This window comes from Poecilia latipinna, unplaced genomic scaffold (genome assembly GCF_001443285.1).
Source record: "Poecilia latipinna isolate Pla-1442-1.1 unplaced genomic scaffold, P_latipinna-1.0 Scaffold1145, whole genome shotgun sequence".
NCBI classification, from domain to species: domain Eukaryota; kingdom Metazoa; phylum Chordata; class Actinopteri; order Cyprinodontiformes; family Poeciliidae; genus Poecilia; species Poecilia latipinna.
In genome coordinates, this window is record NW_015113761.1 from 174072 (window position 1) to 189839 (window position 15768).

General features: G+C 41.8%; 2 protein-coding genes across 3 annotated transcripts in view; both read right to left on the reverse strand.

Moving 5' to 3' along the window:
- Positions 1-360: 360 nt before the first annotated feature.
- rbm14b (RNA binding motif protein 14b) lies at positions 361-7775 on the reverse strand. The gene is made up of 4 exons (XM_015052903.1): positions 7667-7775; positions 4785-5137; positions 2835-3876; positions 361-2067 (listed from the first exon to the last, which is right to left on the reverse strand). Exons 2-4 carry the CDS (start codon positions 5131-5133, stop codon positions 1767-1769), a joined length of 1692 nt encoding a protein of 563 aa, XP_014908389.1. The 5' UTR covers positions 5134-5137; positions 7667-7775; the 3' UTR covers positions 361-1766.
- Positions 7776-8918: 1143 nt separating this feature from the next.
- ccs (copper chaperone for superoxide dismutase) overlaps positions 8919-15768 on the reverse strand; it is a 12434-nt gene continuing 5584 nt past the window's right edge. For both annotated transcript variants that reach the window (XM_015052905.1, XM_015052904.1), the window contains exons 3-8: positions 14713-14850; positions 13609-13783; positions 13110-13170; positions 12362-12439; positions 12183-12286; positions 8919-9784 (exon numbers count right to left, since the gene is read on the reverse strand). In XM_015052905.1, coding sequence (XP_014908391.1) covers positions 9625-9784; positions 12183-12286; positions 12362-12439; positions 13110-13170; positions 13609-13783; positions 14713-14850 — 716 coding nt within the window. In that variant the 3' untranslated portion in view covers positions 8919-9624. The remainder of the gene's footprint in view (positions 9785-12182; positions 12287-12361; positions 12440-13109; positions 13171-13608; positions 13784-14712; positions 14851-15768) is intronic.

The window sequence follows — 15768 nt, forward strand, 5'->3', positions numbered from 1 at the left end:
AGCCATGAAGTCTCTTCATTCTACTTCACAATTATGTGCTGAAATGCATCAGCTCATTTTCAATTAATACATCAACACTCATGGTTGTAAAGTGACAACATTTCAAGAGGTAGAAATGCTTATTTTTGCAAGGAACTGCAGATGACTTGACAAGTAAAAACATACTCAAATATGCTTTTTGGAATCAGAATCTAAAGCAGATCTGGCGTTCGATGGAGAAATGGCGGATATTTTGGGGCCACTGGAAGACACTGCCCCATCCCTCACTTCGTTGGTGCTATCACTGCTGTTTCTGCTTAAAACCAAAGGCTTATATAATGAACCTCTGAGGCTCACTTTGTGGCTTTTCTAAAAAAAAACAAAAAAAAAACCCGTTTGCAATAAACAGACCCATTAGGAGGCGTGGAAGCTTTACCACTTGTAGCCCTCTGGATTCTGAGCTTTGAGGCTCCTGTTGCTTCAGTTGAAATGATTTTGGAAAACAAAGCACTTAAAATGGGAGATTTCTCCACTTAATGCACTTCACTAAAGGTTTTGAGGCACATGACTGACCTTGTCACATATAATGGTTTCTAAAAGGATGCAATCCAAAGATCTTCTGTAAACTTGTTCAGTAGTTACGCATTGTTTTTCCCCGTTGAAAACTCATCACATCCCATAGGTTGACTTATATCACATGTAAACTATAATGTTGGAAATAAACTATTTACACTTTTATCTGTGTTTTAAAAGGCCTCTGAACATGAAAGAGGACCAAATACAATGCATAAGAAAAGAAAAGAAAAAACAAAATCCAGCTACCCAGACTTTGAACTGCTGTAGCTTTACACGGAGCTGCAATTGCTGACAGGGTGAAATGTGGAGACGTACAGAACAAAATACAATCTACAATGAATTTTACAATAAGAGGTAGGCAGCTGTAGTTAGGAAGAGGAAAAGGTGAAGCAGTGTCTTGCAGTGTCGTAGTTTAAATGTGAGGATGAGATTCAGAGGGGGCGAGGATAGATACGAATAAACATTACAGTACGTCTATGTGTGCTTTACGTTTATTGGTTGTTTTTTTTTTTCTCTGCAAAGCACAGCCTTAGCTGCTGCTGCTGCGTTTGTGCGCTGCAAAAATCAAGAGCCCGCACGTCTCACGCAACCACACGTACAACATCCACATCGCATCCAGGACAAACAATCTCCCCAAAATACTTTAACCTTGGTTCTGTTGGACACAGTACAATGCAGCTGGTACACAACGAGTGTACATTTCATCTAAGAACATTACAAATTGATACTCATCAAAATAAGGCAAAAAAGGTTTCAAATTAGCTGCCCTACCTGATCATCTAGGCCTAAGTAGAATGGCTGATGTAAATTACTGGAGATTTGGCCCTAGAAAATCATAACTGGGTTGCAGAAATAAAGGCAAAAGAAACGACTGACTCAGTCAGTCTAATACTGGCACAAGTGTGAGACTGGCACGATAAGTTAAAACAGAAAAGCACACAGAATGCCCATAAAAATAGATGAAGGCCTGTCTTCAAAGCTGCACTGTGGTCATGCAAACTGGACCAAGGTTAGCCGGTCAGCCCCGTCGTAAAGCAAGTTATTAAGCCCAACAGCCCTCAGTTTTAAATCCCTCAGCCAGTCCCCCAGGCACACAAACACACACACTCGCATACATACAGAGGTGGTCAAGTTTTGAGTGGAAAAGGTATGTAGGGGTGAGGGATCAGGGCAGAGAGGGAGAGGGGGCGGGGGCAGACAGTTGAGTGCAACTATCGGAAGGGGGGCTCAGGCGTGTGAAGGGAGAGTTCGGGGCGGTGGAGGATGGCCTCCTTGCGCGTAGGCGGCGGCAACGGCGGCTCATACACCCTGGGCGCAGCCATGGCAGCTGCCACTGCGGCAGCAGCGGGGACCACTGGCCTGAGGGCTTCCAGCGTAGCGACTGGCTGAGCAGACATCGCGGGGACTCCCGTGACTCCTGGCATGCCAGCAATGGCTGCCACTGTGTTCGATGGGTAGGCATACTGGAACTGAGGGTACTGCTGCAACTGCTGGTAGTACTCGGCGTAGTACCTAGCCCAAAAAAAGGGTGAAAATCAAGAGGCATAGGTTGCATTAAGGAGAAGAGGACACAGGTAGCAGAGCAGACACAGATGGCTGAGGTCAAAGGCCCTGACATACTTCATCCGAAGTGCCGAAATCGGCTGTCATAGATGTCGACGCGTGACAAAAACCGCGTCGTTTGTTCGCAAAGAGACATTCGCCTGCCGAACCCGACGACAGGCCTGGGTCGAACTATTTTGACAGAGCTCTGTGCAAAGTGTTGTAAGGTAAGGTAAGGTAAGATTATTTTATTTACATAGCACATTTTCAGCAACAAGGCAATTCATAGTGCTTTACATGAGTTAGAGGAAATACAAACAAAATAACAAAAGAAAAGCAAGAGAATAAAAGTATAAAAAGTTTACAAAAAAAAAAAAAAGACTTGTGTGATTGGCCAGAAGTTTGTTGCCATGTTTTAAGCGGAAATTCGCTCAGACAGCGCTGTTTATGTACATTGGTACGATTCTTCACTAAATAACTACTAGACTGGAAAATGGTTAATAACTCCTATGAGGAAATTATACTGTAGTTGTTCAAGGAGGAGGCTGTCTGGAGAAAAGTGTGGCACTAGCTCCGTAGGAGTGAGACACTGAAGCGTGTGGGGTCTGCCCCCAGGTGGTCGGTGCCGTTGTCTGAAAGGTGTGTGTGAATACGAAGGCGCTGCAACCACGTGACTGTCGACTGTTCGGCTTCGGATGAAATATGCAGTCCTTTAATCATCAACAGTCATGTCCCACCTGGCCATCGAGTCTTCCGGTGCCTCTACCGCCTCTTCTGCCGCACGGCCAGCTGGCGTCGGTAGCAAGGGTCTGCGTGGTTTGGCCCGCTGGTATATGAATGGCTTCATCACCGGGTCTGGCAGAAGTGGTGCCGACCTGCGTAAAGGACTACGGTCTCTCTCTCCTGACTTGGCCACAGCGGCTGCCACAGCAGCCGTCTGCTGATCAGCCACAACCTGTTGGCCTTGGGCAAAGTAGTGAGCCTGCCTTGCAGCCTCAAACAGGGCTGAGGCTGGATCTGCTGCTCCCATGGCGCTGATGTGAGCGTAGGCTGGGGTGGCAGCACCATAAATCGCAGGAGCTACAGAATAAGCAGGGTTCACTGTAGCTGCTGCTGCTGGCATCTCTATTCCAGGAGCGGCTGCCAGGTACACAGGGTGGTTGGCTACAGACTGGGTGTAAACTGGAGTTGTGTAAGCGGCAGCCGCCGCTGCGGCGGCAGCAGCAGCAGCTGGAGATGCAGCCACCTGGCCATAGATATTGGGCGTCATTGAGCTGTACATCTGTGTGGCGCCTGATGTAAGAGTTGCCTGGCTCGCCACCGTCCCATAGAGCTGGTTGGCCACATTAGCACCATACACCTGGCTGGCAAGGGCGCCGTAGACAGCCGGATTCACCGGGTTTCCATCAGTACGTGTGCCAGTGGTGATTCCCGTGAGAGCTGCATACGTGGGGTCAAAGGTGGACGTGTTGTAGACTGAATTGTGCACGCTCTGTTGAACTTGCAGAGGCAGGCCGGCGGCTGCGGCGGCAGCAGCGGCCAGGACTGCAGCCTGGCTCTGGTACTGCTCTAAAGACGGCTTGCCCACCGGACATTCTCCAGCATAATGGCCCTGCTTCCCGCAGTTAACACATGGGATTTTCCCCGTGGGTGTCTGCTTGCTGGGTTGGACCTTGGATAGCTCTACAGACAGCGGCCGGCCCTTAAACGAAGTACCGTGCAAAGCCTCAATGGCCTGAAGAGCGTCTTCCTTGTTTTCCATGTGAACGAAGGCATAGCCTGTGGAAAACAATCATCGTTAGGCACAGCAAAGATGTTCAAGTTTATACTGCAATGGAAAAGGAATATAGATATCGTTTAAAAGATTAATACAAGAGCTGAGAATACATAAGCTTAAAAATCCAATAAGTCAACATCTACAAAAACATTAAAGTACTAAAATGCTAGTAGCTTAACTTCAATAAAAAAACAAAGACTTGTTCTCTTCTAAATACTTTTATCTCTCGTCTCTTTAAAGTGCACATCTAAAAGGCCAAGTTCAGTCTGACTGGTCAGATAATTGGTTATAAATAATATAATACCAAGTCTAATTATATGTTAATGCTAAACTACCAAGGCTTTAAAGAAAATACTGCCTTGGGGATTTGAAGATTGAAAAACAAATACAGTATCCTACCATAAAACGGTACAGACCGACTTCTCTAGTCACCAAGATAAAGTTTATCTTCTTATTACATCAAACAACCACATACTGAGAATGAACTGGAGCGTTCCCTTCAAAGGCCGTCCAGGTGTTTTAATGCTATATTTGCTTCAAAATGACATGTTAGAAGCTCCAGGTTGCGGCACTATGACAATAACCTCAACAAACTCTCTACAGCATGGTGGCCATCTCCAGTCTTCAAGAGACGGCCCTGCTCTAGACTCTAGTTCTACAGAAACTGCATACAGAAATCATAGGCAACCTGCAATTCATTACTTCCTATAGCATGAAATGGACATTAGCTCTTTGGAAGGGAGAGCCAAACTTTCAAATTTATAAAATAATGTTCTGACACACGAGGGAAAAGAAGAAATAAACTTTCAAAGGAGTCTTTTTAAACAAATCAAAATATTAACAACCAAATGTGGTACATCTACAAATTGATGGAAGAAAAATCACAACACCTACAAGGTATTTTGCTCACCTTTGACTTTGTCACACTCAAGGACTTTCCCGAATGTCTGGAACAGCTGCTTAAGGTCTTCAGTGGTGCACATCCCACTCAGATTACCCACAAACACCTTTGTGGAGTGCAACGGCCTCCCCCTCGACTCCTCCACCACCAGATTTCGTCCTCGAAACTCTCTCCCATTGAGCTCCCGGATGGCTCGATCGGCCGCCCCATCGCCCTGCAGGTGAACAAAGGCGAACTGACGCAGCACACTGCAGCTGACGACCTGGCCGTACGGTTCAAATATGGCTGACAGCTCTTCCTGGGTGGTGTCCAGAGCCAGGTTTCCCACGAAAAGCTTCACTGTGTGGCTCTTGTCCATAGCGCTGCAGAGAAACAGAGGGATGACGTTACTGATGTTAGAAATTAAACGACTGGAATAAATTGCACAGTACCAGCTACATCCTACAGATGCAAGTCCTACATTTTCTGCTGCTTCTGCACTTGTTCTACACGTGCACTGTGATTTTTAGGAAAGCATTTCAAAGTTAAGATTCATAAAACCTCAGTTTTGGGTGTATGCAAGTGGACTAACAGTCTGAACATTAAAAAACAATGTTGAAGAGTTTCATTTCCCGCATGGACACTATTGTTTTTAATGTGGGTGTTGGTCTATTTGCTCCTTCAACATTTTGTACGTTGGTTTTGGTACACATCTTGTACAAACGGTGCATGATTTTCTACAGTCTGCTATATGAAAATGAGACGAGTGTCTCCAATAATAATAATAATAATAATACCACCTACCAGCAGGATGTTGCGAACAGTTCTGTTTTTATCAGAGAGTTTATATTTTGTTATTCAGACTGTCCCAAAAGGGGATCAAAGCCGTGATCAACTGAAGTCTATGTAATAATAAAATATAACAAAATCTACAACGAAAAGGAAATTATACGAGTTTTGAGCAGTTTATAATATTTTCCTCAATTATTCTGAATAAAAGACCTGAACAGGTAAATAAACTGATACGCATGGTTTAGGTAAAAGGGAATGAACTGGTTAGCTAACAAGCTACAAAATGGCAGGAGCTGACGACCAAAACATGGTTTTCTGTTTCCCTTTGCTTCTTCTCTTTTTCCATTAAGCCAAAAAATTTAAAAGGTAAATAAATTAATAACAAATTTAAGGATATACGACATCACAGAAAACATTTTTGGGATCAGCAGATATTTAGTCTGTTGCTAAACGCACTTCAATGAATGTCCTCACCACAAATGATAGCGTCCAAGATACTAAAGGTCACAGATTGTTGGAAGAAACACTATCCTAATCCAATGTCCTAATATTGCACAGCTCTATTCTTAGTAGTTATATTCTAAAGTAAAAGGTAATGCTGCTCTGTTTGTGAATAACAGCCGAGCTTAACATACACAGAAACACATGACAAATCGTTTTGTTCAATTGCAATTCAATTCAGAAGAGATGTGGCCGTTTGGGAAAATTATCACCCAACGTCTTCTTTTTCCCTTTCTTTTATTTTTTTTTCAAATACAGGAAAAATATTCAAAGTGGAGTACCTGCACTGTATTAAACTAAACTGAGAGACTGACTAACACTCTTAAATGAACATCTTTGTTGATCCAATCAGATTAACTTAAATGTTTAGCATAAATCTGAAAAATTAACATGTTTCAGAGTTATAGCAACGAATGATAAAACCAAATGGATGCAAGATTAATATTCAAATGTACAAAATAAAACCAGAACCAAAGACCATATACATACCTTTGAAAGTCCCACAGATACGGAGTCAAATTAGATACAACAAAGCTGGGAGATTTTCTTTTTGTTTTTAAAAGAGATCTGATTTGAAAGATTTAATGTAAGCAGGGTCTCTTTATTTAAAAGCAGACTGATCACCCCCACAGCTATGAGTCACACTCATCCACTGAAGACAGAAAGGCAAACAGAGTTCAGGAAGGCCAGTGTTTATTAAGTCTGCCTGGATTCACAGTAATAACCACTTTTATGCCACCAAATTGTGATTATGCTTTAAGCGTTGTCTTTAATGTACAAACCCCCAATTTATACCAAAACAGATGGCTAAACAGGCCCATTTTCTTCGTCTTCCTTCACTCCAAACAACCTTTTATGGTTGGCTGTAAATCAAAGGGCAAAGCGGAACATGAAACCAGAGGGGGACATTTCTATTTTCTGGTTTCGCCTCTAGTAAGTTACTACTTGACGAAGAAAAACACGTCTTCCTCCAAACGAAAGCGCATTTTCCCTCCGTGTGTGGACTGCATGAGTCAGGCAGAATGGCTGCTGCATTAACACTGGCTTCATTGTGGAATAACTGAGCGAACCTGGTTCCTGATGACGCAGCACGACGCTGAGTAAACACATTTTCACTGCTGCCGTCATTATTCGGCGCAGCAACAACAAAAAAAGAAAAAGGACTTGAAAAAGACGCATGTTGAGTTTGTTAGCTGGCTCAAACGCCTCGTTGTCGAGGTTTCCTTGTGAATGGAGAGCAGCAGGGATGCTGGTGGGTTTGTTTAAAGCTAAACGGGCGTTAAAAAAGGTCCACGCAAATAACGCGTTCCCGTACATTTAGCCCACCTCACACAACAACGAAAGCTGAATAAACGCCCAATATTAGTGAAGGCCTTCCGAAAATCTATCAACGTAGTCTAGAACAATCGCATTTTTCCGCACAGGAGCGCGTGCATTGCAGCACGAGAGAGCTTCCTGAGCGACAACACGGCCAGTTAAAAGTCTGCTCTCAAACCGGCATTTCCCATTAAAACACGCATTCTTTGACACCGTTTGGGTTTGATTACCGCCCGTGGGGGTTTGTGTGGGGATAATACAACAGAAAAATGCTATTAAAACTGAAGGAACTACCATCTTACCTTAGCGGTGCTGTGTTTCAAAATGGTAGCGTCTGCTTCCGTTTGAACGTCGGGCATACTGCTGGAGAAGCTGCAGAGGGGGGAGGGCTGCTGCACCCGGAGGATGCTGAATCCTCATGAAATAACCCAAGAACACACACACACACACACACACACACACACACAGAGAGAGAGCTCCTGGAAGCATGCTTAGTTAATTACTGCTACCGCAGTGGAAAAGGATGGCTCACAGCCGCCGTGCTGGGCTCAAAGGAGAGCAACAAGTGCGACAAGACTGATGGAAATTAGCAAAAATAGACTTTTGATCATGTGTAAAAGTCTGTTCTTTTTTCACAATGTAGTTCATGAAAAGTTTACAAATTAAATCAAACTTTGTCATTAAAAACACACTTCGTTTTTGAAGGAAGTAAAATTATACAGTAGCCAGTGATATACTAACACAAAGTAATGCAATGTGAAGTCGTTTGAAGCAGCATTCAGCTTCTATGCACCACAAATCTGGAACAAACTTCCAGAAAACTGCTAAACAGCTGAAACACTGCGCTCCTTTAAATCTAGAGTCAAACACTGCCTGGTTAGAGTTGCTTTTGAACCATAATAAATGATGAGTTTCATGATGGCATTTGTCAAACTGTAACATTTGTTAATGCTTTCTCAATTGTTGACTGCATGGTTTTTTTATTACTTTATTTTTCTTATGACATAAAAGCACTTTCAACTGTTTTGTTGCTGAAATGTGCTGTACAAATTAACTTTACTTATTTGCATTTGATTTTCTGATGTACTCAGTGGAACCAATAGCGTCCACAAGCCACCTAATGAGTAGCGATTCGCTGATATGAAAATTTGGGCCGCTTTTAATATCAGATACTGCTGTTATGTCCCAAAAAGTCAATAAAGTGTTTTCTGTGGTTTATGGGGCTGAATTAAAATGTACTTCACAAGTTCAGATTTTGATTTGTACAATGTCTTGAAAACAACGTATTCTTTTCCTTCCAATCCACAAAAATAGGTTGTAAACATGGAAAAAGGGTATGAATACTTTTTGGATGACACTGTAGCTCAGAGACAAATGGAGGGGAGGGAAAAAAAAAGAGAAAAGGGAGCGATTTAACATTTTGGAGGGCATTCAATAAGCCCATTCAGGCATCAGCAGAACAAGACAAATGTTCAATTCGTAAAAAAAAAAAAAAAAAATCAATGTCAAATTTGCTACATGTACACACACAGCCAACACATCACACACCATCATGTACTGATATGGATTTTTTTTAATCAAATAGAAATATATACCGACAGTAAGCAGGTTGTAGTTTGGTTATCATAATACATTCATTTGTCAAAGAAAATGTCACAAGACAAGAGAAATGGGAATGTCACTTGAGTTTTATGATCCTAACGTTGGCAGCAACAGCAGTAAAGAAACTCCGTACTGAATGCTGGAGGAAAAAAAAAACTGCTGAGAGCGCAGTCCCTAAAGGCCTTCCTCTCTCAATTAGCCCCTTTTGCCCTTTCAATCTGGAGTCTTCCTCCTGCTGCCCCTTTAATCTCCGTCTCCAGCCACTCACATCATCCTTGCGGATTTAAACTGAACCGATTAGGACGCAAAATGGGTTCGCTCCAAATGCAGTCGGTGTTCCAGATTCGAATCTCTTCAGCAAAACTCTCAAACGAAGCTTCGCAACTGAACATGGTACGAGGACAGGCATTTATCTAATGCTGGAGCTGAAGGAAGGTCTGCAGTAAAGTGTTTTTTTTCTATGCTTTAGAAGGTTTTCCTAATCCACCTTTTTACAAAACAATATAATGTTTGCCACCCCTGCTTTTGTGCGTTAGAAGTGATCATAGGACGGCATGGTTATTGCAATTTCAAGACTTTTATAAATTACTCTTCAAGTGCTCCGTCTTCTTTCAGGGCTCTGACCCGCTGGCAACAAAATGTCCGGTTTTGTGAAGAGTCAGAGGTGCGCCGGCGGCGTCTCTGGGTTTATCTTGCTCCGACCTTTCCCGGCAACCGGCCGGTCTCTCTCCTCCCACAGCGTGACCCCGTCGCACGCGCAAATCTTTTTGGGATTCTGGAAAAGGCCCGCTGATCTGGCGATGATCCCACAGGCCAGCCTGCGAACGTCACAGAAACGACAGAGAAAATGTCAGGAATGATAGATAAAAGATCAGATTAATGTGCGACAAACTGTCTAACGTAAATAATTACAAATCCGCGTTGCTCCGTTTGTTGAACAATGCTGCAGTCTTTTAAATCAGAGTTGGTTTTTGACACTAGAAAAGCTTCCAGGAACAATCCAAACTCAACCATGTCACCACTGTTTTTTTTTTTTAAACAGCATCGAGTTTATTCTGCTGTGCCAACGCTTCATCTGTCATGAACTGAAAGCTCCGAAAATTGTAAAATAAAAGAATAGGAGCACGGGCGAGAAGGAGAGGAAAGAAAAAGATCTTTATTTGCAGTATGTTTTTTTTTTTTCCATCAATCAAAACTGTGTGTGTTTATGTACTTAATGACAAAATTAAAAAAATAAAGTCAGTCTGTCAACCAAAGGAAAACGCCATAACTTTCATCCAGATAATAAAAATAGATGATGGCATCTCACCCTCTTTTAGTGAAAACCTAGACTTTTTAACAGGTGATGCGTTACAAAAAATAACCTCAAAAATATACCTAACTTTCTCCTGACAGATCTGGAAAAAATATGTTTTATCCACAGTGAGTCTTTCAAGTTTGTGATCAAAGATCATTTGAGGACAAGAACAAAATGATTAAAGTTGGTCTCCATCATCAGGTTAGTGAGTGTTCAGAAAATTCACTCTGGATAAACTTTGTGTATGTGCTTGAAGGGAAATCAATATTTTCTAAAACTGTTTTCAGATGTTAAAAAGCCGAGGTTTGGACCACAATCCTTTGGTTTTAAGAGGATCGTGCGGGACGCAACGCCAATCCAATCCCACACACCTCATCTGTACCTGGCACTTTGTTTTATTTTTTTATTTTAGTGGCTCCTGCTTCCTGACTTCCTCTCCCATCTCCTTCTCCTGTCCCTCCGCATCCATCTCTTCCTTCTCACTCCTTCTCCAGCTGCCATTATCCTGCCCCTCATTTCCAACTTCCTCAGCTGACACTGTCCTAATCTGCTACATAACAGAAACAATGACAAACTTCAGAATTCAACTTAAGAAAAGTGCTAAACACACAGGAAGTAATTTACTGACTTTATCTGAGCTGGTAAAAAAAAAAACAACTAATGAAACTAATGCAATGAAGAAATGTGAGCCTTTTTCTGGTCAGATAGCAGGGACTCATTTTAATTGATCAAGCAGATTCATAATTTGAACACAAATGGGCCAACATTGCTGATAGGCTCCCTTTTTGTAAAAGCACAAAACACACTATGTGCCAAGCTTGGGATGCTAGTCATGTATGTGATGTTTGCTAACCTGATGTCGTCCTGTTGGTTGGTGAGGTGGCGTCATGACCTTGGCCCCTCCACCACGCAAAATATCCGTTCATTTGGTGCATCTGGCTTCATCCTGCACCAACTTTTACCTCTCCGTAAGCCTTTCAGCACCACCCGTCTCTTTCTCCTCTCTTTTTGGCATGTTAGCTATTTTAACCCACTCCTCTTTCATCCTTTCTTTTCTGTTTCACATGCAAAACTATCAGACTGACCCAGTCTGGTGCTGCGCTTTATAGAGTTAAAAAAAACAACACATTCTAACCTCCGGACAGTCCAACCGCAAACAGACCGGTCCATCAGGAAACCTCCCGATCCTCCCCATGGTTAAACTAGCAGCCTTGTTCATGTCCACAACTCATAAATTTCAGCCACCAAAATGGGGACATAACATTGATGGAAAAAAATACTGTAGTTTTGAGGCTAATGTGGGTTAATCATAACTTATCTTGTCATAGCAATAGTTTTCCTAATATCCTGCGGCGTTAATCCTACTAGAGACTTTACTTTAGCAATATCCTTCAGACATAACAACTGTGATTTTGCTTTACTGCAATTTTGGCATCAAGTTAAACTCTAAATTGACCAGTAATAACTAGACTTGCCTGTTCTACGTTGTCGAATCCTCTTTAGCTTTTTAACTGCAAACTTGTATGACATCTTCTCAGAAAAAAATCTGTCCTTTTGTTAGCTTTCCATCAACAAAGTACAAATTAATTTAACCTTCTTTTTCTAGATGGGTTGAACGTTTCTTCAAACACCTGCCCCCATAGCACAGATAACGTCACCTCCACATTTCCTCTTTTATTTAGTCCTTCTGATTTCTGCCAACACACGGTTAGCATTAAACTGCAGATGCTAACAGCTTTCAGAAAAAAAAAAATTCCAGTTTCACCGAAAACAAAGTTTAATAAAGCACCTTTTAAGCATAGCAGGTGAGTAATGGTCCTTGTTTGGCTGATGAATTAGCAACAAATTAAAATATTTCTGCTACACCGTCCACCCCTTCAAACATTTTGCACATCCGTCTGATCTTCAAAAGTACAAACCTGTCACCAGAGTTTCCAGTCAGCTTGGAGAGAGAGTGACCGCCTCGACCCAGGTCGTCTTCCCCGGAGTCCACGACCAGAGATCGACCAATCACGTCCCACACCTGCAGGACAAAGGCGGAGCTGATTAGCTCCGTGTGCTGCCGTTGTCAAATAAGTCATGTTTGCTCAGGTGGTACCTTCAGCTGTCTGTCCTCAAATCTAAATGAAGCTCGGCCATCTGGTCCAGCCACTACGTTCCCCAAATCACCTACGTGCTGCAAAAACACGCAGAGCGTGTAAGAAGATTTAAACAGATGACGCAGTGGAAATCATCTGTAGAAATATAACACAGTGCTGCGAGAAAGAGAAGACGTATAAAAAGCTGTGGGTCTGGTAGAAAATAGGCCAGGGTGTGGTTTGTGAAATAGAATAAAAAAATGTATCAAATTAGTAGGGCCAGGTTGTTTTAGATTAGCTTCACTTCTTAATAAATGAAACCCTCATTTGAAAACGTGACGCATTTAGTCAGGCCATCATTGTCTGATATTAAAGTTTGTTAGTTAAGCATTTATTTGTGACGAAAATGCACAAACAAACTTTTTTTCCACAGCTTTATGCATACTAAAGACAAAGTGTTAAAGCAAAATGAAGCCAGAATCCTCCTCACTTTGCTGAATTCACGATCCGCAACAGAACAGCAGATTGAGGAAAAACTACGCCGCATCTGCTGTGTTCCAGGAAGGATCCAATCTATACCTGGGAACTTTTTCCTATTATTGTTTCAAAACTTCATTTCAACCCGCTCTGCCCCAGGCGGACATGAAGCACGTCACCGAATCCACTTATAAAACGGAAGGATTACACAGCGAGTCCATTTAGAAAGCTTGGGAGGAAAAATAAATAAATATATAAAACAGAAAAAAAAAGTTGACAAATTGATTGTACCCGTTCAGAGTCCCCCGGACCTCCATGCTGTTTCCCAAATGGGTTGAAGTGCTCTCCACAGCTGCAGAGGAAGGACAAACTCAGTTTAATCGGATGAGGAGAATAAAATGGCTTATATGCCTTTTAAACCCCAAGTGGAGGCTTTCGCTATTTTGTTTTGAGGAAGGAAAAAAAATGAATAAAATTGGATATGTCACCAATCTTTTTATTCATTTCCACAGCTTTTTTTTTTTTTGTAAAACAAATAACCTGGGACAAACTGCAGAAACCAGCGATTACCTCCGCATAAGACGTCACTGCATGGATCTGACGTTTAAGGTGATGGAGATGCATTATGCCGCAGAATAACTTCGGAAAACGCCTCAAAGTTTTGTTTGCAACTCAAATCTCAACTTGGCGCAGAGCCGTGAAGCTTCGCCTGGAGGCTGGGTTTTTAATTTTCTTGATCAAATTTTATTTGCTTTCGCCCGACAGGTCGTCAGTGAGCCGGCGCTCCCACCTGAGGCAGTCCTGTGTGAGGTCCCCCAGCGTGTGGACGTGCAGGCCGTGGGGCCCGGGCTCCAGGCCGTCGATGGTCCCGTCGATCAGGCAGTCTTCTTCGGACAGCTGCAAGAAACGCACCACGCCCTGAATCGATCCGGCTCCAGACAGCATGGCCACGGCTGCACCCAGATCTGTTAAACACACTTCGTTAAGAGTTGTCCTGGCTGATTTACTTAGATTTTTTTTTCCTCTTTTAAACGGAGCCGCTTGAGTTTAAATATTTCACATTTCTATAATAGCTCAGACTTGCAGTGGAAAACTTGTTTTTCCAAATGTTTTGCTGTCATCAGTGAATCATCATTAGAAGCCATTTGTCTACAAACTTCTTGAGCCGTCCAGTCAAAGATGACGAAAAATCAGATTGCAATTAGCCCTCGCCTCACCAATATTTGACCTACTTTTATCATTATTACTGTTACAAAAATACTGTGGAAAATAACTTGATTCAAATACAGGCTACATTCAGTTTTTAAGCAAGACTTGTCTTAGAAATGCCACTGAGACCGTTGACATCATGTCGGCATGTGACAGAGCAGATTTTTCTCTGCAGTTCAAGAAGCAAAATCAATTCCACATGCACCCAGGAGAGGAGGGTACTAATACTTCCTATTGGATCTAAAGATGGACTAAAAGTAAAAGGAGCTGATAAGATGTGGGTACAATAAAACACCAACAATGAAAGAGCTGTGGTGAGATCAAAGTCCAGACCTTGTCGCTGCTGCAAGTCTTTACATTTTTCTGGTGTTGGGCTTTTGAAGCTACGTAATCCTGAACTGCTGCTGCTTCGTCGACACCGATGTTACTGCATGTTTATCGTGCATCACTAGTTTGGACAATGGAATTATTTTTGTTATACATATTCTCTCATCCTGTATGCTCGCAGGATGAGAGAATACACAGCTGACAATAACTTGGGTGGATATTGACACACTGGCGCTTCAGTTAAATTATTTAGCTGGAGCAACTCTCTGGACATTTGTGGCAGTTTTTCTTCTTTTTTTTCCCCCCAGAAGCATCAGATTTTTATTCTTTTATTTTTTTCCTCCTCTGTGGTTCTCACCTTGCTCTGATCCACCGATGCCCTTCAGCACGGCCCGGCGCCCCGTACTCTCAATGAGAGACTGAACCTCTGTGCTGGTGAGCGCAGCCTCAACCAGGACCAGCTCTTTACTGAGATCGATGCTGACTGACTTTACTCCTGCAAAGCACACAACACTCCATCAAAAAGCTAGAACAACTGCTGTATATTTGCAATATGTTTAGTCATTTAAATTGAATAACTGTTGTCATTTAATACCGTTTATATACACTGGACAGTGTGTCTTACAGCTAAAACTTGTCAAGGAACGCAGTAACAATTTTGGCTGCAATTTGCTGCAATCCAGCTGCTTAAATGGTGATTGTGCTAATGGTTAGTTAGCTCGTTTTTTTTTTTTTTTTAAGAAAGCTTTTTAGTTGCTGTTGAGGGCTGTAGTTTTAAGAATTTTCAATAATAACATCGAAATATTCAAATTATTTATAATTTTCTCCTCCATTCCAGCTAACGACATGGTGATACTTAAGAGGCAAAGCTTTGGTCTCACAAAATCTTGTTTAACTTGCTAAAACATTTGTGGAATTTATTAAACTATGTTAATTGTCTGCAAGTTAATGTTTTCTAAGTACATATTTACTGATAAATAAATGAAGCATGCCTAATCAGCTCATGCAATGTGAAATTTTAATGAAACATCTGAAATAATATATGTCTTCAACAATAAGTCAATTAGAAAATAAAGGCTCAATGTTGTTTTTGCTTTCAGGAAGAATATTATCCGTCACTGATTATAACAGTGAATATGTGTTACACATAAACAAAGATGAACGTTTGGCTCAGTAGATCGATTGTTAAATGCCGATTAGCTGACATTTATTTTAACCACCACAGAATAAAAACATAAAATCAATCAAATATAGTAGAAAGGTTGAATTTTTTTTCTTTTGGTAATTTGGGGTCACCAATTTTCACTTTTAATGTAAATTCAACAACAAATTATCCCAGATTTTTTTTTTTTTTTTTTTTTTTTTTTTTTGGGTTATATTTTTTTTTGTCGGCATGCAAAAAAAATTATAACAC

Coding starts and splice junctions, on each gene's coding strand:
- rbm14b (XM_015052903.1), bottom strand. CDS start 5,133: ATGGACAAGAGCCACACAGTGAAGCTTTTCGTGGGAAACCTGGCTCTG. Junction 3,877..4,784: donor TGAGTGTGACAAAGTCAAAG/GTGAGCAAAATA, acceptor TGTTTTCCACAG/GCTATGCCTTCGTTCACATG. Junction 2,068..2,834: donor CCGGAAGACTCGATGGCCAG/GTGGGACATGAC, acceptor TTTTTGGGCTAG/GTACTACGCCGAGTACTACC.